Below are 24204 nucleotides of genomic sequence, written 5' to 3' on the forward strand. Positions count from 1 at the left end.
GCCTTGCTTTGACCTAACTCTGCAGAGTAGACCATGGCTCAGGGTAATTAGAGAAACCAGATGGGTGAGGTGATCTTTTATTGGACCAACTTCTGCTGCTGAGAGACAAGCTTACATACAGCTCTTCTTCAGGTCTGAGAAACTTCCTCAGGCTGTGTCTGTCTACACAAGCAACTTATGTCAGTATAACTACATCACTCAGCGGTGCAGAATATCCACCTCCGGAGCGACACAGTTACACAGACCTAACTCCTGGTGTAAGTTGACGGGAGGGCTTCTCTGGTCGATATAACTACTGCCTCTTGGGGAAGTGGATTACCTACACCAACAGGAGAAACCCTATCATCAGCATAAGTAGCATCTTCACTGAAGTGTTAAAAGTCTTAAAAGACTGTAGCATTGCCACTTTAAGTGTAGACACGCCCTCAGAGTGGTCACAGCTGAATTCAGGATGGAACAGATTGTTCAGCTTAAGTAGTTAACACATATTTCAAAAGACCATACAAGTGAAGTGGCCTGTTAACACCCTTCCAGTCATTAAGGGTGGGGGAGAAGCAAAAGGGTAGAGATTGTTAATGGGTTATAGATTGTTGTAATAAATCATTAATACAGTATCTCTAATCAGTCCATGATTTTTATTGTCTAACAGCACATCTCTCAGGGTAAATGATTTTGACTTTGATGGGGGGCACTTACACCCATCTCTATAGATGGCGCCCCAAGAGCAAATGGAACAGTTCAAAAACTATGGGCTCTTGAACTGGGAATTCACCACCATAGGTGCCAACTTTCTCCGGTGCAGGTGGATACCCGCGTCTCCCCCCTGCCCCTTTCCCCGCCTTAACTCTGCCCCCTCGCTGCCCCTATTGGATCCCTTCCCCAAATCCCTGCTCCAGCTCCACCTCTTCCCCCAGCGCACCACGTTCCCACTCCTCCCCCATCCTTCCCTGCCCCGCAAAACAGCTGTTACGCGGTGCAAGCGCTGGGAGGGAGGGGGGAGAAGCAGGACGTGGCCGCGCGCTCACAGAGGCGGTGGAGGTAAGCTGGAGCAGGGGGGCAGGGCGGGGAATTTTTTTCCGTGGGTGCTCCAGGCCTGGAGAACCCACAGGGTCGGCGCCTATGTTCACCACCATCTGTAAACACAGTCACACTGGAGTTTGTGCTCTGGACCTCTGCTGGCCTAGAGTCAAACATAGGTTCCAGATTATGCAGCATTTCAAATCTTTTAAAGTTCATTTCTATCTAAGGCAACTACTTCACCAATAAACTCTTACCTACTAAGTGCAACGTCTGAATTTTAGCTCCTATAGGAATCTTCAGTTTGTTTTCAGGCGGGATTGGAAAAGCACCATTACGATTACGGAACTTCCCTAAAATATGAACTTGTGGCATGTATGTCCAAATGGCTTCCACCAGCTCCAAATGAGAGGTCTCAACACCCTGGATAAAAGTACAACAATAAGCAAAGGCAAGGCTCCAATTACCATATTAAGCAACAATATTTCTCTTAACCAAGTAAACGTCTCGGTAATGCCCAGAGCTTGATGCAATGCACTAATTCACTTGAAATTTGCAGAGCCATTTGCCTTAAAAGCAGAAGTGGTCATAGGAAACTACTCAATCAGCTGCAATGCTGCTGTAATTCATGGCCTGATCTTGAAAGATGCTCAGCATCTGTAACTCCCATTGAAGCGACTACAAAAAAACCACACCGATTTGTAAACTAGCAGCATATTTTGTAAACGTTTACTTCAGCTGCCATCACTGCAAGACAAGGATTAAATGCACAACACTACTGCATCCTAGCAAGACAATACAACATTGAGTTTTTTATCCCAACCATCTATTTCCTCTGCAGCCTTATCAAGGATAATAATATCAGCTGATGAAAGGCATTTATCTTTTGAACCTGCACACTTACCAGCAGATTTGGGCAGGCCTGCAAGGCCTCTAGCACTCCAGGAATGCTGAAAGCTTCATGACCACGGACTCTGCGCCTTTCAAGGTACCTGGGGTGAAGACCATAGAGTTGTTCAATGTCTGGCATCTTCCTCAGCAAAGTTAGGAAACTGGAATCAGTGAAACCTATGAGGAGGACACAAGTTTTGAATTTCTTGTGACAGTAAACATCTAGCTGTATGGACAGAACTTATGCTGCAATTATCTGTGTATAGTCAAAAAAATAATTCTCAGCCCCCCAATGCCAGAAGAGGTATTAGCTGATATAACAGATGGGTTCCATCCCCAGCTTTTACGAACAAATATTCTATATGTTCTGTTGCCTTTATATCCTTCAGGGCAGCTGTCAAAACTACAGGGCTAGCTGCATTTCTGTCCTCTCTCAGGTCTCTCTAGGTGCACCTCCATGAGTGTCAGGCCTCATCCATTTACCTTCCCCTGGGGGGAATCTCATTATTCTCCCACTCTTAGATGAAGCCCTGGTATACAAGACCCCATGTATCAATGGTGTTAACACAGCAGGTCTGAGGGTTTTGGTACCTGTGGTTCTTCCCTTTGAGAATCTGTGAACAGCAGTGAATACAGTAATCAGACAGCCTTCTTAAACCAAAGTACTGATTAGTCATAACAATAGGAACAAAATACGAGAGAAAAAGGATTTAAAAACAATAAAGAGCCTGTATACATGTATATCTCATCTCAACATCCTCCTGACAGGAACCCCTGTAAGTCTAACTTTCCAGACACTGCAACCTCTGGAGTGTTGCTCACCATTGCTCTCCTTCCGCCCCCTCCCCCCCCGACCCCTCCCGCCAAGAGTGTATCTTTAAATCCAGTGCAGGTCTTGCTGTTCAGAAGCTTGCTCTTCCCACCCCTGACAAATTCAATGGGTGAGCTTAGCAAGGGGTTGGAGATAGCACCTCCAAGTGAATGGCTCTCGCATTGACCTTGAAGTGTTGGCAGATGGGTGGCTAGATGAAGTCGTACTCTTTCTTATCTGCATGCAAACAGCCTCTTCTTGAATTACTCCACGTACTCATACAGTAAACCCCCTTACAACAAATATTATTTATAAGTTGTTACGGAGCAGCCCCATTTTCATCACTGTAGTATTCCACACATACAGGCAGGATTTTCAAAAGTACCAAAGGGAGGAAGGCACCAACTACCACTGAAAGTCAGTGAGCGATAAGCACTCATCTTTCTTGGCTGCTTTCGAAAAGCACATCCCATATGTCTGTGTATAAATGATATCATAGCTCAGCAAGGTCTCATCAATACCCCATTAACATAATACCCACATGCAGTGTACTACTTACCAGTGGGCATGTATTCCCACCAGCGGCCTGCACAGAGGTCCACGACCTTCACCACTCTCAGGTACAGAGTCACTGCTTCCTTCAGCTTCCGGGAGAGGCATTCCATGCACATGATATCCTGCAGGGGAAGGTACCTTTGGGATGGAAAGAAACTCTGCTCATCAAAGACTTTAGTTCATTTTCTCTCACACCAAAGAACATCCAAAGAATTACTATACAAACCCAGACATTCCTGAAATCTAGAAAAGAATGGATTCAAATGAGATTTTTCAGATAGTACTGTAGCAACCTACGTAATGTGGCTAGGCAGAAGGAGTAGCATTTTGTTCATCAGGCAGCCAATGCATTTAAGGTAAAAAACAGAACAGTAGCCTTGCCATGTCGATACAGGTCTGAGGTAGAGACGGGAGACTTTGGGCTTGTCTACATCACAAAGTTGCAGCGCTGGTGAGGGGGTTACAGTGCTGCAACTTAGGAGGTGTACACATCTGCAGGGCATCACCAGCGCTGCAACTCCCTGTTTGCAGCGCTGGCCGTACTCCCGTTTTGTCTCGGGTGTAGAGGATCCAGCGCTGGTGATTCAGCGCTGGTAATCAAGTGTAGACACTTACCAGCGTTTTTCTTGACCTCCGTGGAATAAGCAGGTATCCCAGCATACCTGAGGAAGCCTCTGGTAATCAAGCTGGTCTCCTTCCCCGGTTTGCTCTCGCGTTCCCCGAACCCCGAGCAAGCAGGTCTCCTTCCCTGCGGTTTGCAGGGTGGTTCGGGGAACGCGAGAGCAAACCGTGGCGAAGCTGGTCTCCTTCCCCGGTTTGCTCTCGCGTTCCCCGAACAAGCAGGTCTCCTTCCGTGCGGTTTGCAGGGTGGTTCGGGGAACGCGAGAGCAAACCGCGGCGAAGCTGGTCTCCTTCCCCGGTTTGCTCTCGCGTTCCCCGAACCCCTGTGCAAGCAGGTCTCCTTCCCTGCGGTTTGCAGGGGGGTTCGGGGAACGCGAGAGCAAACCGCGGCAAAGCTGGTCTCCTTCCCCGGTTTGCTCTCGCGTTCCCCGAACCTCCATGCAAGCAGGTCTCCTTCCCTGCGGTTTGCAGGGGGGTTCAGGGAACGCGAGAGCAAACCACGGCGAAGCTGGTCTCCTTCCCCGGTTTGCTCTCGCGTTCCCCGAACCCCCCTTGAAGCCGCCCAACAGCGCTGCAGTATGGCCACATCTAACACCACTTGCAGCGCTGGTTGCTGTAAGTGTGGCCACTCTGCAGCGCTGGCCCTATACAGCTGTACTAATACCCTTTGTGATGCTTTAGAATGTGTAGGGACCTATTTCCTTTCTTGCAAAGTTGCCATACATGAAGATCTGGAAACTTTATAGCTTTAAAGTGTGCATTTTAATTCTCTAGTTCATTGTAAATTGGGATCTGTTTAGTAGCAGCTGTCATTGCATTAGCCCCACAAACATACTTGCAATCTGTGTGACATTTTAAACTTGTCAGGAAGATATTGACATGCCAGTCACATTATTCAAAGTCAAAGAGTATCTGTAAAATTGTAGTTAGAGTATTCCATTTATTTTTTAAATGGAATGAAGCATTTGACTAAAACTCTCAGTGGCAGGGTCAATGCTGCTCCAATATACCCAGATATGTATCACTGCATCTCCTGTAATGTATGCATAGTAACTGAATTTATCAGAGACACTGTAGTGCATGGCTGCACACCTTGGAACACGATCATGTCTAAAACCTGTAGGAGAGATTGAACAGCAAGATTGCCGTGCTAATAGTATAGGAATCTGTACAAGTGAAACAAAGTTATGCGACAAACTTTAGACAAGCATCTACAAGGTATAAAAAGATACAATATTCATTCTAAGGCAAATTATTATCTGTCATCATTGTACACTTGCAGACTTTTTTAGTCAAACTTAACTTAAAAAATAAAAGATATAATGTTTCTCCACTCTTTTGCTTGCTTCTACATGATCCTAATAGCAATTTTCACACAAGTTAGTTTTCAGGATACATGACTATATCAAGGAATATGAAGCATGTTTCTCTGGAAAGGTAACTTATTTACATAGTGTCACCTATGTGCTTAGTTTTAACAAAACAAATAAAGGTAGAGTTCCACAAGAAAGAAATCTCATACATCTCCTTTGTATTGTCCAGCAAAACCTCATCCACAAATACAGAGGTCTAAATTTAATTCCCATCTAACTACTAGTGGTATAGCTATTATTTTCTGAATGCCTGTCATTTGATTTTTATTCACAGATACCAAAGTGGAAGGGGTGGGGAGACAAAAAATACAGCTTCTTACCTAAAGATATGGCAAAGTACTTCATGTGAGAGCTGGTTCATATAATCTTTTGGCTCATCTAGTTTGGTAGTTTCAGAGACTTCCCTACTCACGGAGCACGGTTTCACATTTTTCCGTCGGGGCCCCATATTTGCAATGATTTCTGATTAAAAGGATCAATTTTTACAATGCTATACAAATTCAGTGCAACTGAAAGACAAAAGGCAGGAGAAAGGGTACAGAGTAATGAACATTAGTTTATAGAAGGACTCAACAAAATCTGCCACTAAAAATTAACTCCAGAATGTCATTATCCAAAAGAATCAACTAAAAAGTGGAAGGATTGTTCTGGCAAGATATAAATCAATCTGCCTTGTGTATGAAGCTGGAAAAAAATTCCAGGCAAATGAATGAAGACTAACTAGAAAGTCTCTTTGAACCGAGTAAAATTAGTAAACAGAATACCACCTGGATCTCTTATGTAAATATCCCAGTAATTTAATTATAAATCGCTTCAGTAGTAGCCTTTTTCTAATTTAGAAAACAATAAAATGTCTCTGGAATTGCCACCCACATCTCAATGAGCAAAGACATCTCATGGAAAAATAGATACAGACAATTACTAACCAAAGTGAACACATTTCAGTGAACTAGGTCCAATCCAAAAGGAAATTATTCTGCCCTAAAAAGGAAAAGCTCTTACAATCTTGCTTAAAGTTCTTAACTCAGCAATGCTGCATACATTTAATCTCTACTTTTATTGTTAAATTTGTACCTTATTATATGTCTGTAAATGTTGTTTCACCATAATTTTATATCTAATGTGCAATATGGCTGAGTTAATGATGATGTATTTTCTCTACTGAAATAATCCAAACCAAATGTTAGCGGTTTTTGCATTCATTTGTCTGGTTTTAAAGAAAAAGTGCCATGTTTAATAACTCTAATTAAGTTGACACCTCACAGAGATGAATGGCATGAGGTAGGAAGAGTTCACATCCTTGCTATTGCTGCTGTTTAGTTCAAGACTGTTTTCTGGATGGTTATGTTGACAGAGCATTGTTAAACCAGTTAACTCTGTCATGGATTTAACTTTCAACAGAAAGAGATGAAAACATTTTACTAATGATAGTTTAGAATTTCCAGACGGCAAGAAAAACAGTGTAAAAACTCCAAAACCGTGATATACACAAGTTTTGGATGGCCTATACTTTCTCCTCATCATGATGGCAAATTATTATTTTTATGAAAGATTTTGTTCAATTTAATTCAAATAATACAAAACTATTTGTGGGGGTCTTTCCCACAACAAGAAAATGATTGTAGAACAAATAAGTGGCAGGAAGACTCAGAGCAGGTGGACACGAAAATACTTTGAGTTAACTTTTTCAAGCTGATTAGATTTTAAGTGGACTGTGTCCTCTAACATGTCTAGTGTCAACTTTTATCATTTCTCTGTGATAAGTGTTTTGTAGGAAATGTGTTTCCTAGCTTCACAATATGCAACAACAGATTTTTCTTCAGTTTTCCACAAACTAAAATTCATCTTTTGGTTGAGACTAAACATGGAAAATTGCAACCAAGGAGTGTGTAAAAATACGAAATTATTATCAAAATCATCTGTTGCAAACATAGTGGTTAATAGTATCAGAGGGGTAGCCATGTTAGTCTGGATCTGTAAAAGCAGCAAAAGCAGACATGCATCTGACGAAGTGGGTATTCACCCATGAAAGCTCATGCTCCAAAACGTCTGTTAGTCTATAAGGTACCACAGGATTCTTTGCTGCTTTTATGGTGGTTAATGTTACGAAACACCATAAGTTGTCAATGTTAAACTGTCATAAACAGATAGCTAAGGGTTAACGTCTCTTTCACCTGGAAATAAGTATCTGAAGCACCTGACCAGAGGACCAATCAGGAAACAGGATTTTTTCAACTCTGGGTGGAGGGAAGCTTGTGTGTGAGTCCTTTGTTCTTGTCTTCTGCCTACTCTCTCTCGGCTATGAGGGGATTTCTATTTAACTGCTTTCTAATCTTCTGTTTCCAAGTTGTGAGTACAGAGATCATAAAAATAATAGGGGTTATTGTTTTTTTCTTTTGTATTTACATGTCTATAGTTGCTGGAGTGCTCTGAATTGTATTCTTTTTGAATAAGGCTGTTTATTCATATTTCTTTTAAGCAAATGACCCTGTAATTGTCACCTTAATACAGAGAGACCATTTTTATGTATTTTTCTTTCTTTTTATATAAAGCTTTCTTTTAAGACCTGTTGGAGTTTTTCTTTAGTGGGGAACTCCAGGGAACTGAGTCTGCAGCTCACCAGGGAATTGGTGGGAGGAAGAAGTCAGGGGGAAATCTGTGTGTGTTAGATTTACTAGCCTGATTGTGCAGTCCCTCTGCGTGAAGAGGGAAGTGCTTGTGTTTCCAGGACTGGAAATAGAGAGGGTAAACTCCTTCTGTTTAGATTCACGGAGTTTGCTTCTGTGTATCTCTCCAGGAACACCTGGAGGGGGGAAGGGAAAAGGTTTATTTCCCTTTGTTGTGAGACTCAAGGGATTTGGGTCTTGGGGTCCCCAGGGAAGGTTTCTGGGGGGACCAGAGTGCCCCAAAACACACTAGCTTTTTGGGTGGTGGCAGCTTTACCAGGTCCAAGCTGGTAACTAAGCTTGGAGGTTTTCATGCTAACCCCCATATTTTGGACGCTAAGGTCCAAATCTGGGACTAGGTTTATGACATAAACGTTATCATTTAACTACATATTGTATTTCTACTGTGATTCTAGCAATAGACACAATACAAATAGTACATTACATGATTTCCCCTCATTCTTTATATTCCCAATACCTAGGGTCTTCAGCTGCTCACAACCAGTTCATTTAACTGATCTTGGTTCTCTTCCTTCTTTGGTTAAGTTGCAGATGAAGGAGAATAGATTTTAAAAGGACTGAAGGGTTTAGCACTGATAAATTGTCCTAACCTGAAGTCAGTATATTTCAAAGGCAGGTTGATGGGCATATGAAGAGCATTTTAGAACAGATCAGAGAAAAACTGTGTTCACCAAATGTAAATTTTGTATCAGACAGAAAACCTCAAAACATTATGAATGTCACTGAGATCTAATGATGAAAAGGCTTTTATTTAATAGCTAATTTGTCAGCATTCTAAATTCTGAAATCATACAATGCACACCTAGGTAATACCACCCTCTTTCCCCTCAAGAGATATTAAGTCATATTTTGCCCTACATATACTGTAGGTGTAACAAAGCTTAGCTTTTACAAATCCCAATATCAAAAGAAATGTTTATTTATATATCCATCTGTTACAATATTTTCAATTGAAATATTGCAGCATTGTTCAAGTGTATGAGAGTGAAATTGACTAGAAATGGCCCATAAACAAATGAGAGATTATTCTATTTATTTTGCCCAGCCTGGTAGATTACTGCATGTAGTAAATTCATAACATAACCAAGGAAGATAAGTTTATAAAATTGTCAGATTAATATTAAGGTTGTTTGCAACAAATCTACTTTAACTGTATGATTTTTAAAGTGACAGGATCCTTTTTAAAGCCTCTAAATATAAGCATCTCTGTAACTATAAGATCACAGTACTCTTCTCACAACAGCCCACAAAATCACACACTCTTTACACCTCCATAAAAAGAGGAACACACAGGCCAACTGAATATTTTATTACCAACCAACAGGCAAGGATCAGGATCCCAACTGAGCCACTCAGAACATCTGTAAGACAAGATTTCCCAAATAGGATCCAGAGACACTGGAGGGCTTTGGTACAGATTTTTATAAATGGGTATCCAAGTTTTGCAATGTTATATGGATTCCAAGTGAATTTCACCATATTCCTCCAGTTGGAGGACAGACAGACAGACAGCAGCAGAGAATGGAAAACATTTTAGTTTTATACAGAGTTTAAGATATTTCAAGGTAAAAAAGTGTCTGATATAGCCATGTTAGTCTGGATCTGTAAAAGCAGCAAATAGTCTGTAAGGTGCTACAGGCCTAACAGATGTATTGGAGCATGAGCTTTCATGGGTGGATACCCACTTCATCGGATGCACATGTATGTGCATGCATCCGACGAAGTGGGTATTCACCCACGAAAGCTCACGCTCCAATACATCTGTTAGTCTATAAGCTGCCACAGGACTCTTTGCTGCTTTGATATAAGATAACGCATGAAAAGGAAGATTTAAGTCAAGTAGAAGGTAAGTCAGTGGTTTGAAGTGGAGGAGGAAAACAGGGAAGAGCTCCATAGAGAAGTAAAGGAGCCACCTCCACTTGTGGGAGTCCAGTGCAGAAAATATAAAGGTATGAGTTAGTCTACATGAGCAGCTCCTGACTTTTCTGGTGATGACTGTGCTTTGAATTAGATCTCATCACTGAGACACAAAATACCTGGTCACCCAGAACTATGTAATCTTCATAGAGCAGCATATGGGCCATTAGGCAATGATTGTAGGGAATAAGTCTCTACATACAAGTTTTAAAAACTAACACATTCTCACTATTTTAGTTCTGCTGTTTTAGAACAAATGACTCTTCTAAACAATCCATACATATTCCTTTGATATTTAAACAAAGCAGGCAGAAAATGCAGAGAATTTTATTCTTCTTGATTTTAATATAGTTAAGGTAAAAAAAAGTGATAATACATGAACAATGGTTTGATGTGTTATATTCTCAATTAGTGACTTCTGTGTTCAACTTGAGAAGTTTAGAAAACTCCGTTTTGATTTGTAACAACCAGAACTATCAACTTAGCCTTCTTTTGGGAAACAAACTGAGCCATTTCAAACACAACAGCAATTGTAGAATCAGTGAGCTGTCATTTCTGTTGACAGTTTGAAAAGAAGAATACAACCCAGAACAAACTGCTGGTCTAAGTATTGTAAAACTTGGTTTTATCAGTTGACATAGTAGCACTGACCTGGAAGACAAGGGGAGCAAATATATGCTGACACCAGGGACTACTTAAGGAGTACCACTTGAGACAATAGCCACATGCTATCTACTATGATATTCCTGTTATGGGGTAAGCTGAGCCTAAAGAATGCCTATAAATTTTTTAGTGCAGTAGGCAAAAGGCAATGTACGATAGATAATCACCAATCCTCATCTCCTAGTGTATCTTTGATATTCACATTAAATATGTCTGCTGCTTGGAGACTTTTTTTTTGTTTGGGGGGGGGGGAGAGGAGACATCCTCCTATAAGTTATTTTGTGTGAGCTTAGTTTTCTACTGCATCCTGTCTCTAAGTTGATTTTTCCACCTTTTCCAGGTGGTACTTTAGAAGACATCACTATTTTTCAGGCCTGTTTGATGTTGTGATGCTACATTATTCAAATTTAATTCCCTTTCTTTGAAGTAACTAGGCAGAAAAACAAGGAAAAAGGGAGAGTAACTGGAAAGTACCTCCACCTGCCCAGGTTTGGAATGATGAGGCAGAGCACGGCACCAAGAGGGATGAAGCAGGGTTTCCCAGGGCAGCCTCATGCACTTACAGCGCAGTACGTGACGGTGGGGAGACGGGGAAGCAAATCCCAAAGGAAGGGGAGAGAGCGAGAGAAAGACACTCGCTCTACACGGTAGAGGCGACCCACCCCAGCAGGGAAAAGGTCACCCAGATCGCGGGTCTCCCTCAGGTCGCTGGGGATGGAAAGGGCCCCTTCCCCCATTCCCAGCGGCAGGCCCTGGCGAGAGGTCAGTCAGCCAACCCCCGCACCAACGGCCGCCAGACCCGGCGCCCGCAACGGTCATCGCTGCCTCGGCCACCGCCCGCGGCGCCCACCAGGAAAAGGAGGCACGCGCCGCTCTCCCTTCCACTGGGCCAGGCCCAGCGCCTCCCTCCTGCCCCCGGGGGCGCGTGTGCAGCGAGCCAGAGCGGCTGCACGTAACCCTAAACCTCCCCCTCCCAGCCCCGCCGCCCCTTACCTGGCCGCCAGTGCCGCCTGTTATTGTGACTGCGGAGGGGAGGGATAATCCCGACAGACACTTCCGGCCACCCAGCGCTTCCGTTTCCGCTAGCGTCAGCCACGCTTCCGGTCCCTGAACCCACAACGGGGGAAGATCAACTCTTTCTGTGGCCTTCCCGTGCCGCCATCTTGGATGCGGCACCTCGAGGATATTCTCATTGCAGCCCAATCGCCGCCATCTTAGGTGTGGCCTCTCTGCCCTCGGGTGAATGGCGTCTCTGTGTGGGCGATGGGAGGGAGTTGGGGGAAATCCCAGCACCACTTCAGTCTGTTACTCCCTGGTGGAGGCCAGGTTTACTGCCTTGGACGAGCAGGCTCAGCCCCCAGCAAACCTATCTGTCCCCTGTACCACTGCTGCCAGGCTCAGCCTCCAGCCCCCACTCTGTACAGGGCAGGGCAGCTCCCCAGGGCCCAAGGCCAGCAGGGAGTAGGCAGGTGACCAGGTTGGAGCATGGCACAGAGCTGATGTCTCACAATTGTGTTGTACATCTATACTCCAGTGTCCGGGCCCAGGCTGTTTGGGGAGAGGGAAAGAGAAAGAGGCCCAGATCCTCAAAAGCAGCTAGGGGCTTACCTACCTTGAGGATTTGGCTCTAATCCTGCTTGTGCATGATTTTCTCCTGTGCATTGTGAAAGTCCAGTGGATGCAGAGACGCTGCCACTTAGCCCATGAAAGTGGACAGCTGGCAGCATGTGCACAGTACCCTTACAGATTTTAATCCACCCATGCAGAGGTCCTTTTCTGTTCATTTGCCCAAAGCATTCATCTGAGCAAGGTCTTATGCATATGACTATTCACAGCAAAGGAATTTGGGGTTTGTAGAGAGTCTTTTAATCAAGAAACAAAATTCAGTTTGACACAATACCTTTGTTTGGAGGAGAAGCAGAAGTAGTTCCAAAGTGTTTGTTTAACTAGTGTGGGACAAAAACAATAACGTATGACTTAAGTGACCATTCTCACAAGTTCGCAGCAAATTTTGAATAACGAATAGCTAGAACTATAACATTTCTTCCTATAAGCTATGTCTGAAAAAATTATAATGAACACATTTGTAAAAATCATGATCAAGCATACAACTTTGACTTGAAAAATGGTCATACGTTGTCTTCAAAGATTTTAACACAGGAACAAAGTCAGTGACTGCAATCCAAATAGTTGTCTGTGCCAAAGTGTGTTGGTGGAATTCATGTTTCTTCATTCAGGATATCTATTTTCATCAATCCATGTGGACTGATCCCAGTGGAAACTTGCTATTGACTCAAGATCTCCATTATGTGTGTTTCTGTCATAACCTAGTCCCAGATTTGGACCTTAGTGTCCAAAATATGGGGGTTAGCATGAAAACCTCCAAGCTTAGTTACCAGCTTGGACCTGGTAAAGCTGCCACCACCCAAAAAATTAGAGTGTTTTGGGTCACTCTGGTCCCCACAAAAACCTTCCCTGGGGACCCCAAGACCCAAATCCCTTGAGTCTCACAACAAAGGGAAATAAACCTTTTCCCTTCCCCCCTCCAAGTGTTCCTGGAGAGATACACAGAAGCAAACTCCGTGAATCTAAACAGAGGGAGTCCACCCTCTCTATTTCCAGTCCTGGAAAACAGAAGTACTTCCCTCTTCACCCAGAGGGAATGTAAAGTCAGGCTAGTAAATCTAACACACACAGATCTCCCCCTGACTTCTTCCTCCCACCAATTCCCTGGAGTCCCCCACTAAAGAAAAAACTCCAACAGGTCTTAAAAAGAAAGCTTTATATAAAAAGAAAGAAAAAATACATAAAAATGGTCTCTCTATATCAAGGTGACAAATACAGGGTCATTTGCTGAAACGAAATATGAATAAACAGCCTTATTCAAAAGAATACAATTCAAAGCACTCCAACAACTATAGACATGTAAATACAAAACAACAAACCAACTTTGTACTCACAACTTGGAAACAGAAGATTAGAAAGCAGGAAATAGAAATCCTCCCATAGCCGAGAGAGATAGATTCAAGACAAAGGACTCACACCCAAAACTTCCCTCCACCCAGATCTGAAAAAAGTCTGGTTTCCTGATTGGTCCTCTGGTCAGGTGTTTCAGGAACTTCTTTCCAGGTGTAAGAACATTAACCCTTAGCTATCTGTTTATGACAGTTTCCTACAGATCTAGATAAATCCAACCACAAAGCCTATTCATTATTGAACATACTTTATTATCTGTGGTTTATTTATGTTATGAAGGCTGATATGTAAAATCAGTTGTTGATATAATGATTTCCCACCCCCAAGCATATACTGCTTTGTGTTGAAAAATAAAATAAAAAGAAAAACCTTTTTAGTTTACTTTATTGAACAAACATAAGGAGACACAGGGAAGCCAATAGGAACCCCTGGTGCACAGGATGATTTGAGACTGTCTTTGCTCAGAGGTCTTCCAACACCTCCTGTTTGTGCTTTACACCAATTCATCCATTATTCATCCTAGAGGGGGAGAAGAGACAGTTATAACACAGACAAAATGAACTCAATGCCTTAGTCCAGAGCATTGAAATGTTCCAAATAGTCCTCTGTTCCACACATTAAATAAAGGAAACTAACACCGAATTAATCAATAACAGCCCTGGATTTACCATTGTTCTAACATTCTCCTTTGTGCTTTATGCCAATGGGGACTCCAGTTTCCCTGGAAAAGAGGAAGAAAGATTAGCCATTATGAGTAAGTACCCGGTTGTCACCCTGAAGAGTAAAAACTGTTATAAGGATGCTGTTAAATTAATTAGATTAACATAAACTGTACAGTTTGAGATAATAGAGTGGGCCAGTCATGTTCATATACATTTTTTATTATATGTTTTACCATTTGTTCCAATATGAACCTATATCTTCCTTAGTCAGCCACATCCACAGGCTGCCCACTCGTGTCCTGGGACTTGTAGTCTGATTCTTCAGTAAGAAACCAAGTCAGAGTTAGGTTGACTAGCCAGCAAGTGTGGAAAATCAGGACGGGGGTGGGCAGTAATAGGACCCTATATAAGAAAAAGACTCCAAAATTGGAACTGTCCCTATAAGATCGGGATATGTGGTCACCCTAGTCAGAATCTATAAAAATACATTCCACACCAACACTATTGGAAGTTACACATTCATACTAACTGAAGAATATACTATGCTCCCAAGAATGATAACTTGGGAGCAATGGAAGAGAGTCTTGAGAGGCTCATGTAACTGCCAATGTTTAAGTGTATGGAATGGCATTCACAGGTTTGCTCCACTATTTCTCTCGCTCATCTCAGTTGTAAAGTCAGCTGGGCTGCAAGGAATGGGCAAGGTTTCTCCTCCTGGCTACTAGGCACTACTCTCAGGGCTGCTAAGAAGACAATTAAAGTTGCCCCCTCCTTCAAGTCCCATTCTCACTGCTCCTGCTGACTTCCTCAACCCTACTGTGCTTCTCAATGCAGCCCGACAGGGCAGGCAGCGAGGAGAAGACATCTAGTTCTGGCAGCTTTACACTCCCTTACACACCTGTCTGCTGGCCCTGACCAGCAGGAACAGCAACGGTAGCACATTCCATGCCCTGGAGGGAGATGTTCTGGAACAATGTGCATACGTGGGCAGGAGAGACAGGACATGATGAGAGGAATGTATGTGGCAGAGATAGGATTTGAGTTGGAGAAATGATGCCATTACTGGACATGACAGTGAACTGTAAACAAGAGCGGCGCCAGGGTTTTTGGCTCCCTAGGCGGGGGTCCTTCGACGCTCCCGGTCTTCGGGGCACTTCAGTGGCGAGTCCCGGAGCGAGTGAAGGACCCGTTGCAGAATTGCCGCCGAAGACCTGTAGCGCTGAAGGACCCCCCACTGCCGAATTGCCGCCGAGAGCAGCAAAATGCCGCCTCCTCAAATCCTGGTGTCCTAGGCGACCGCCTAGGTCGCCTAAATAGAAGTGCTGGCCCTGACTGTAAAAGCCCATATGGATCATGGGGAAAGGTCCTCAGCGGTTACAAATCAACATAGACATCAGTGGAGCAAAGCCAGTTTCCCAATGGGAGGAACTGAGCCACTAAGAAGTACACATCTGAGCTTTGTCCCACAGGAATGACATTTGTTCCTTGGACAAGGGGCAGTGTAGAATGATAAATCTAATAGCAAGAAGTTAAGCCAGATACACTTAAACTGTTTGGAGAAAAGAAAATTCAGAGATGACAAAACAGAAGATTTTTAAAAAGGAAGAGTAAAATCAGTAGAAATAAAGTCGGGCAGGAGTATTTTACATAAAGGTGAATAAACAACAAAATATATTACTGGGTAAGCAGTTTGAAGCAGAGAGTATTAAAAAAAAAAAGTACAGGAAACACACGTGCTGTTTTTCTGGCAAAGGTCCAGTCATTATTCATTTTCATTCTCTATCATGTAGGTTATCAAGCAGTAGTGCTCGTTGGCTAGGTTTAAATTAGCCAGGTGGTCCCTTTTCTTACTCTCACTCCTGCCACATTCAGGGATTTGTAATTTGGGGAATTTATGAACATCTTCACTAGAGCATAAAGCAGATCAAGAAGACACTGGGGCCCAGATCCACAAAGGAACTTAGGTGCTTAAATGCCAGACTTAGGCACTGAACTCTGGGATTTAGGTGCTTAAGTCCCAGTTTTAGGATCCACTGCGATCCACAAAATTCCCACCAAACCTTGCAGGCACTTAAACTCACTGGGTTCCTAAATTTTGAGGGATAAATATCCCTAGGTGCTTAAGTTTCTGTCTCTCAGCATGCATACTGCTTCCTAAACCCACCTAACCCCCAGAGTGATTGACAAACTGGGGAAGAAAGCCTTTCACCTGCCTGTATGGGGCCCAATCCAATAAGCATGTTCAGAGACTGCCTTTGGGATTAAGTCCCATTCAAAATCTGGAGGAGTGGTAGTGGTCCCCAATTTATAACTTTTAGCCCTTTAGTTAGAGTACTCACCTGGGATGTGGGAGACCCATGTTCAAATCCCTCCTCTGCCTGAGAGGGGCGAAGGGATTTCAACTAGGGTCTCACACACTTCTAAGAGGTGCTCTAACTATAGGGGGGTGGGATATTCTGATGAGGGCTCCCTCAGTCCCCCTGATGAAGCTGTTCCACTGTGGATAAAAAATTGAAGAGTCATTGGAGCAGGGGGACTGAACACTCTGTCTCTCAGCTGCATGCTCTAACTACCAGTCTATAGGTTCATTCTCTTACTCGCTCTGTCCCAGTGACTCTGACATTTTAAGTATTCATAAAAGTCCCTTTGGGGATCTGGGCTGGGCTATGTTGGAAAGTAAGTGAAAGAGGACAGATGGGTATTAAACACAATCAAAACAAAGGGCAGTTCATCCTGATCTGTGCATTAGAAAAACATCAATATTAAATAATAAGAGATAGACCTTGGGAAATTGATGTTTCCCTCTATGAACAAAATACTTCAATAGAAAAAGCTGTTATTAGTAGCTCACACCAGTGATTTCACTTTATCAAAGAAACAATAAAAGTACTTACCAGATTTTTTCACACAGCAAACATTCATTGCTGTAAGCGATGCCGTCTGTTCCACAGACTGGTGCATAGTTCCTTGGACAGCCTCCTATCCAGGTTCCATCTGGATTTTTGTATGTACTGCAGCCAGGCTGCAAAAATAATAAGGTGACATTTGAGTGGACATTTTTCACTCTTCACTTGTTCTTTTGACAAGAGAAAGCACACAGGGGCAATGTTTTTCAGAGTTTCCTAAATCTAGAATGGGGTGAGGAAAAAGTAGTTCATTTGTGCTGGAAGAAAAGGAAAATACTGCAGATATTTCACAGGAGAAGGTCATTGTTGTTTTTTTCACAGTTTCACAAGTCACTGCCATAATGAGACTAATGACAATAAACCAGAAGACAAAGAACCAGAGCTAAAATCTAAGAAGAACCTCAATATGTGACAGTTTCAAGTCAGTTAAGTAAATAATTTTAATTATATATGGTATAGAGAGAAATCTTTCTCGCTGTTGCAACAGACAAAGTTTAAGATGTCATATTTTAAAATATTTCCCCAATTCTTTCTCTGTATCTCACACATTCTAACCAGAGATTGTGTCATTTAAAATAGTGTATGAAAGTAATCAGTCTGACTGTGTGGAGACCATCTATCTGAATCGCAACTATACCCTCTAATTTTAATAGCAATGGGATAGTTTTAGTTTTTGATGCAACCAGTTTTTCCCATAGTTTTAGGAGAGAAGAGTTTCCCCAACACAGAGAATTTGGCCACAATGTTGTCTGTAGACAGAGATCCCAGGAAATTTACTATTAATAAACATGAAGAACTGTACTGACCTGACTCCCACCTTGAGTGGTGACTCCTGAAAATAACATCAATAGACAAATATGAATACTGCCAATGATATGAGATTGTCTGTAGATATTTGTTTATATTAAATATGGACATTACAAGAGGAAATATTTAAAATGGACTCTTGAAAGTTAGCAGAGTGTGTCCTAGAAGTTATTGTAAAAAATTTAAATGATCCCAAAAGAGCAGGTGTGTAAATTTTAAAAAATAATTTGCATCATTTAAGTATCTAACAAAGGTATTTTATTCCTGCTTTAGTTGCAAATTTCAATTAACCCTTAACTATGGAGCTGTAAGGATGCTTATAGGATAGGAAAGAAAGAATAAGACAAAATCTTTGAAGGAGATTAAATGTAATTATCTGTGTGTAGTAAAACAGAATGCACTTTCTAACTTAGCAAACATCGTCACCTAATATTACTGGCATTTATGGGTTGTTTATTAATTTTATTAATAAGCAGTTTTTATTATTTCACATAACTGATTATTTTAGGAGTTATGTTCTGCTAAGGAGAAGCACAGTGAAACTAAAACATCTAACAGAATGAAACTAAAAGAACTTTAAAACATGGCAAAAACTAGCTTAGCCATAGTGGAATGCAAATTGTTGATTTCTGTTATGTCTAAATTATTTAAGTCTATGTAAATTCCTGTCATTACATTTTCATCCCATACAATCCCCAGAAGCATTACAAGCAATACCTAGTGCTGAAGTGCAGCCACCTGTAGGGTGGAAAGCAATAGTCAACTGCTGCACATCACACTGCACAAAGAAGGGGAGGGAAAATTTTGGCCAAGATCACTGGCACAAATTCCAAAAAAGTGCCACGCCTCACATAGACGACAGGGCTGTAGGCCAAAAGTTTCAAACTTACTGGTCTAATTTTCAGAGGTGCTGACCACCTGTAATTCCCACTGACTTCAATGAGATCTGGCCAGCACCTCTGAAAATCAGACCACTTATTTAGAGTCTATGGGCCTGATCTTCAAAAATGCTCAATAGCTGCAGCTCCCATTGACTTCAATAGGAGTTTAGGCTATGCAGCACTTCTGAAAATCAAGCCCTAAGGGCCATATTTTTAAGTTATTCAGACACCTAAAGATGCAGATCTATCTAGTGAGATTTTCAAAAGCACCTAGCTGAATCTTTAGGGATCTAAAAACCTTTATAAATCTAGCACTGAGTGCCTAACTTTAGACACCCAATTTTCAAAATGTTTACCTTCATTTTCTCTTTAAGAAAATAAATGAAAGAAACATTATCATTTAATAGTGAAGATTTCTGATGCCAGAAGTGTCTGTCATTGGGTTAATACATGATGCAGAGTAGGGAGAATTACTCACCTAAAATGAAGCAGCAAAATGCCAGGGAAAGGAACACAAAGGCACCTTTTATCTTCATGGTGAAGACAGGTGTCTGGTTTGTGCTGATTCTGTTAGTACTTTGCTGAGTAGGTATCCTTGCAATTAACCCCCGACCGTGTTCACAGATATATATAGTTCTGCATATCTATATAAGCCATCAGGTTCGTGATCTGAATTAGCAAATCACCTGCAAAAGATATTACTGACATGGGAATTTCTCTGCAGGCAGTTGCCGGCAGGGAGGAATGTTTATTTCAAAACATAATTTGCAGAAAGTATGAGGAAAGTTTGTGTCACAGAGTGACCCTGCCTCTGATCAACAGCAGAGATTTACACTCAATTATCTCCAGTTTACTGCCACAAAACTGGAAAAATTCTGCTACTGTTTACATTTTTATCAGTGATTCCTTGGCATGGGCTGGTGAAGTACAGTAGCCAGTCTATGTAGACTATGATTTGGTCCTACATCAAAACATGACACTCAGCAGGATGGGTTTATATTTAAGACCCCTGTTTCTAACGGACATTTTCAAAATGAATCACATTATGAGTGTGTCATGGCTTGTGAAACATTGTTATTTGGTGTGACCAGTGTTTGGACAGTAGGTGAAAATATGTTCAGTTTTGACTGGCTGCCATGGGGATTTGTGGACTCAATGAATGTCACTTATCTCATCATCCTTTGTACAGAACTCTACAGTCCATGTGAGGCATTCACAATATAGAAGGATAAGGGGGAAGCAAGAAATCGCTAATGGGGTAAGATCACTCAGAAACCAAGGGAAATGGATCAAGAGAATGAATTCAGAGAGAACGCCTGGGTAGTGCTGATACCTCAGGAACTCCCTGGAGGGCCTAAGATGATACATGTGTCCATGGTGTAATCATTACTGTGTATAAAGTTAAGAAAATGTGCTGTAGAGCTCTAATCCTGCAAGATGCTGAACATCCTCAACTCCTGTTGATGTCAGGATCTGGCCCTCAGTATAATGGGGAAACACTTTGTGCAGGTTAAAAAAAAAAATCAGTTGTGAACATTTCCCCCTTGCCAGGATATAAGCTAGAAAAGTGCCCAGCGAGCTCCAGATAGAAACAACATACTCAGAAAATCAAAAAAATCACCCTCCTGAGGGCTGATTTATAAACAAAAGGGCAACTGCAAACTAATACCATAAGCACTTCCCCCACTCAAGCCTAACTCTACTCCTCAGGTTTAGCAGCTTCTGCGATTCTTTCTATCTTCTTTATATTCTGTCTGCCCCTAAACACTTGGACTCTCTATTAGAAGCCTTTTCCCATCTCCTTTATATTAAAAGTGGTGTCTAACAAGCCACACCTGAACCAATGAATCAGGAGTAATTAATCTGCAACTCCCCTCTGTACTCCAAAACCTTCTAAAAAAGTAGGGCAATGAGATAGTCCTGCCATACAAGGTGTTCTCCAAAATTCACAGAGGGTAGCCCCGCCAGGTTTCAATTTTCTGTTCATATATTTCACTGCTCTGAAAGCCTCCTCTGTCTTTCAGTAACATCTAAGGCAAAACCAAAGTAAAATAATTTGTTGTATTTTTCAAAGATTTGCAGCTCTCCCCCTTACGTACTGGAAGATTTTAATGATTATTTTCTCCAAATTTTCCTAAAATCCTTAGGGCTAGCCTATCACTGTGAGATTCTATAAATAGATATTTCTTATTCCTGTTTACAAACATCAGTTTTTTTTCTGCCCTACAAGAATTTCACAAACAACTTGAGTATTTATTTTACTTTAAATGCCCGTTAAATTAGGTAGCATGCTATCATAACCTTAGTCCCAGATTTGGACCTTAGCGTCCAAAATATGGGGGTTAGCATGAAAACCTCCAAGCTTAGCTACCAGCTTGGACCTGGTACTTGCTGCCACCACCCAAAAAATTAGAGTGTTTTGGGGCACTCTGGTCCCCCTGAAAAACCTTCCCTGGGGACCCCAAGACCCAAATCCCTTGAGTCTCACAACAAAGGGAAATAATCCTTTTTCCCTTCCCCCCTCCAGGTGCTCCTGGAGAGATACACAGACACAAGCTCTGTGAACCTACCCTCTCCGTTCCCAATCCTGGAAACAAAAAGGACTTTCCTATTCCCCCAGAGGGAATGCAAAATCAGGCTAGCCAATTCAACACACACCGATCTCCCCTGATTTCTTCCTCCCACCAATTCCCTGGTGAGTACAGACTCAATTTCCCTGAAGTAAAGAAAAACTCCAGCAGGTCTTAAAAGAAAGCTTTATATAAAAAAGAAAGAAAAAATACAAATGGTCTCTCTGTATTAAGATGATACAATACAGGGTCAATTGCTTAAAAGAAATATGAATAAACAGCCTTATTAAAAAAGAATACAAATCAAAGCACTCCAGCACTTATATTCATGCAAATACCAAAAAAAGAAACCATATAACTTACTATCTGATCTCTTTGTCCTTACACTTAGAAACAGAAGACTAGAAAGTAGAAACTACTTCTCCAAAGCTCAGAGAGAGCAGGCAGCCAGAAAACAAAGACCTCAGACACACAACTCCCTCCACCCAAAGCCGAAAAAATCCGGTTTCCTGACTGGTCCTCTGGTCAGGTGCTCCAGGTGAAAGAGACATTAACCCTTAGCTATCTGTTTATGACACATGCAATACAAAATAATCCACTGGAAAGCTTAAAAATCTACAGCCATATTTTGAAAAGCAGTCACTGATTTTGGGTAGTGCCCTATATTTTGGGTGTGCAATATGAGTCATATTGGGCCTACTCAATGGGAGCTGTCGGTGCTTCTCACCTCTGGAGATAAGACCCAATGTCTCAGGTTTGGGCACCCAAAAATGAGGGAGCCTAAATCACTGTCCACTTTTGAAAACTGTGACCTGGCTAGGTTGGGAACTCTGCAAATGCTGCATATATGATATGATGCTCCGGGGTGGGTTATCAGCAGTGGGACTTGAACTGGAATTGCTGGATTTAAAAATCATGGGCTGTTATTACCAGAATTAAAGAGCTCACCACTTTTGGCAACAGATGTAGCAGGTTCATCAACCTCTATGTGTGGACCAGCCACCACAAGAGAAGCAGTGCTTAATTTGTAATGCAAGAGGTGCCAGGGCTCAAGTAACTTTTTTACTTTCATAAGTGACGTGGCAAGCCCAGAGGTGCCGGTGCTATGAACTGCCAAGCCTAGAAGTGCCGAGGCTCAGCTCTGGTACAAATTAAGCAGTGTAGAGAGGGCCAAAATAACCAGACTTAATGGTGTGCAGTAGGAAAGCCTGTGGCTATGTTTTTACTCAAACTAACCACAGGCTAAACAATTGCAAGTTAGTCTATGCACAGTAGCCTCACTCATTAGAGCGCAATCACATTGTCTATACTGAATGCTAGTGTCATGTCCCACATCAGCACTAGAGCGCTGTCTAGTTGTGAGAGATAATACAGATACAAAGGTGCATATACAATATGTCCCCAGGCCCTAATTCACTGTGTCACTCTATGCTTGCTTTCACAGGGTGTTCTGAGACAAATTAGCCGCCCACTCTGGGGATGGTGGGTGGAAATGATCTAGGCCTGGGAAATTCATTTCCTGGTGTGACCTGAGGTGGTGTGATAGTGCTGAAGGTATGAATTCTGCTTGGGAGCAAAAGTTGCTGATTCTTATGAAGGCAGTGTTTCTTTGGTGGGTCTCTTCAGAAAGTGCTGCTAGGAAATGTAGTGAGCCTTTCAGAGGTGGCTGTTAGCCTGGAGAAGACAGAGGCAGTGACTTGCAGTAACACGTGGAAGTATAGCAACAGATCGGGATCATGCGGACATGGAGATTTGGACTGAACCAATACTGTATTTCAGGGTGGATTCTCCCCAGCCATGCAGACCACTGCTTCTGGACCAGGACTGCAAGTGCAGAGTGGTGGACTACATTGTGCTAGAAACATGGGATGACCAGTAAGGGCCCCGGATTTTCCCATGAGGAACCCAAAAATGTCAGGAGTTTGCCCTAGTCCTGGAGTGGCAGGACATCCTGATGAAAGAGTTAGTAATGGTCCAGAAGCACGTTGTTATTGCCTTGTGGAAGCTGGCAACTCCAGGCTGTTAACAGAACTGTTGGTAATCATTTCAGGCTTTGCAAATCCATGGCTGGTTCAGTAGTCTTGGAAGTTCATGAGGCAGTTAACGCTGTGCTGGAGACCAGGTTTGTGAAATTTGGAAATATCCCTGAAATAATTGTGGTGTTTGCATGGATGTGTTCTTGAGCTGTGGAGGTGTGATTGGTGGCATGCCTAAATACACATCCTCTGAATGCCATTTGAAGCAAGTGAGTATCTTAATGGGAAAGGATATGATACCATGATTACATAAGCTCTTGTGGACACCGTGGTACATTCATGGACACTTATACAGGATGCGCTGGCGAGGTGCTCTAGATGTCTGGCCTCTTTCCATCTGGGCGAGCTAGTCCATTGTTCTCCTTAATGACACATTGAGCAAGTGCAGGATGGTGGAATGTACCTTTGGCTGACTGCAAGCAAAATAGTGTTGGGTATAGACTCATTTAGACTGTAGTATGTTTAATTCCCTACATGTGATTACTGAGGGACAATCTCCACTCTGATATATTTTGCTTTCCACAACCAAATCTCAGTACAACTTTTCATGAGTGACATTCCTGAGTGTTTGGATTCTAATATCTAAACTGTATTGTTAAATGTATTCACCTAAATTTGGGTTATTGCTGGTTACGTATTCTATGTATCATATGACTTCTAAAAACAAACTTTGTATTTGTGGATAATCTAAGCACTATACCCAGATGTACAAACACTCTTTTCTCAAACTATGTATTACATAATTTTTTAAACATTAGCTTTAATAAAATGTTCAATTCCCTATACGTGATTGGGGTATGTTGTGTGCTTCACCATGTATATTAGGATAAG

The 24204-nt window shown here is 42.2% G+C and overlaps 1 protein-coding gene across 4 annotated transcripts in view; it reads right to left on the reverse strand.

Moving 5' to 3' along the window:
- Positions 1 to 11603, reverse strand: part of FBXO38 (F-box protein 38) — a 37371-nt gene extending 25768 nt beyond the window's left edge. For 3 of the 4 annotated variants that reach the window (XM_030572088.1, XM_030572087.1, XM_030572090.1), the window contains exons 1-5: positions 11529 to 11603; positions 5589 to 5777; positions 3279 to 3412; positions 1922 to 2085; positions 1275 to 1440 (exon numbers count right to left, since the gene is read on the reverse strand). In XM_030572088.1, coding sequence (XP_030427948.1) covers positions 1275 to 1440; positions 1922 to 2085; positions 3279 to 3412; positions 5589 to 5716 — 592 coding nt within the window. In that variant the 5' untranslated portion in view covers positions 5717 to 5777; positions 11529 to 11603. Of the gene's footprint in view, positions 1 to 1274; positions 1441 to 1921; positions 2086 to 3278; positions 3413 to 5588; positions 5778 to 11528 lie in introns of those variants that run through there. The other variant, XM_030572089.1, reaches the window with a different exon arrangement.
- Between the last annotated feature and the right edge of the window lie 12601 nt (positions 11604 to 24204).

Source organism: Gopherus evgoodei, chromosome 8 (genome assembly GCF_007399415.2).
Source record: "Gopherus evgoodei ecotype Sinaloan lineage chromosome 8, rGopEvg1_v1.p, whole genome shotgun sequence".
In the NCBI taxonomy this organism is placed as follows: Eukaryota; Metazoa; Chordata; order Testudines; family Testudinidae; genus Gopherus; species Gopherus evgoodei.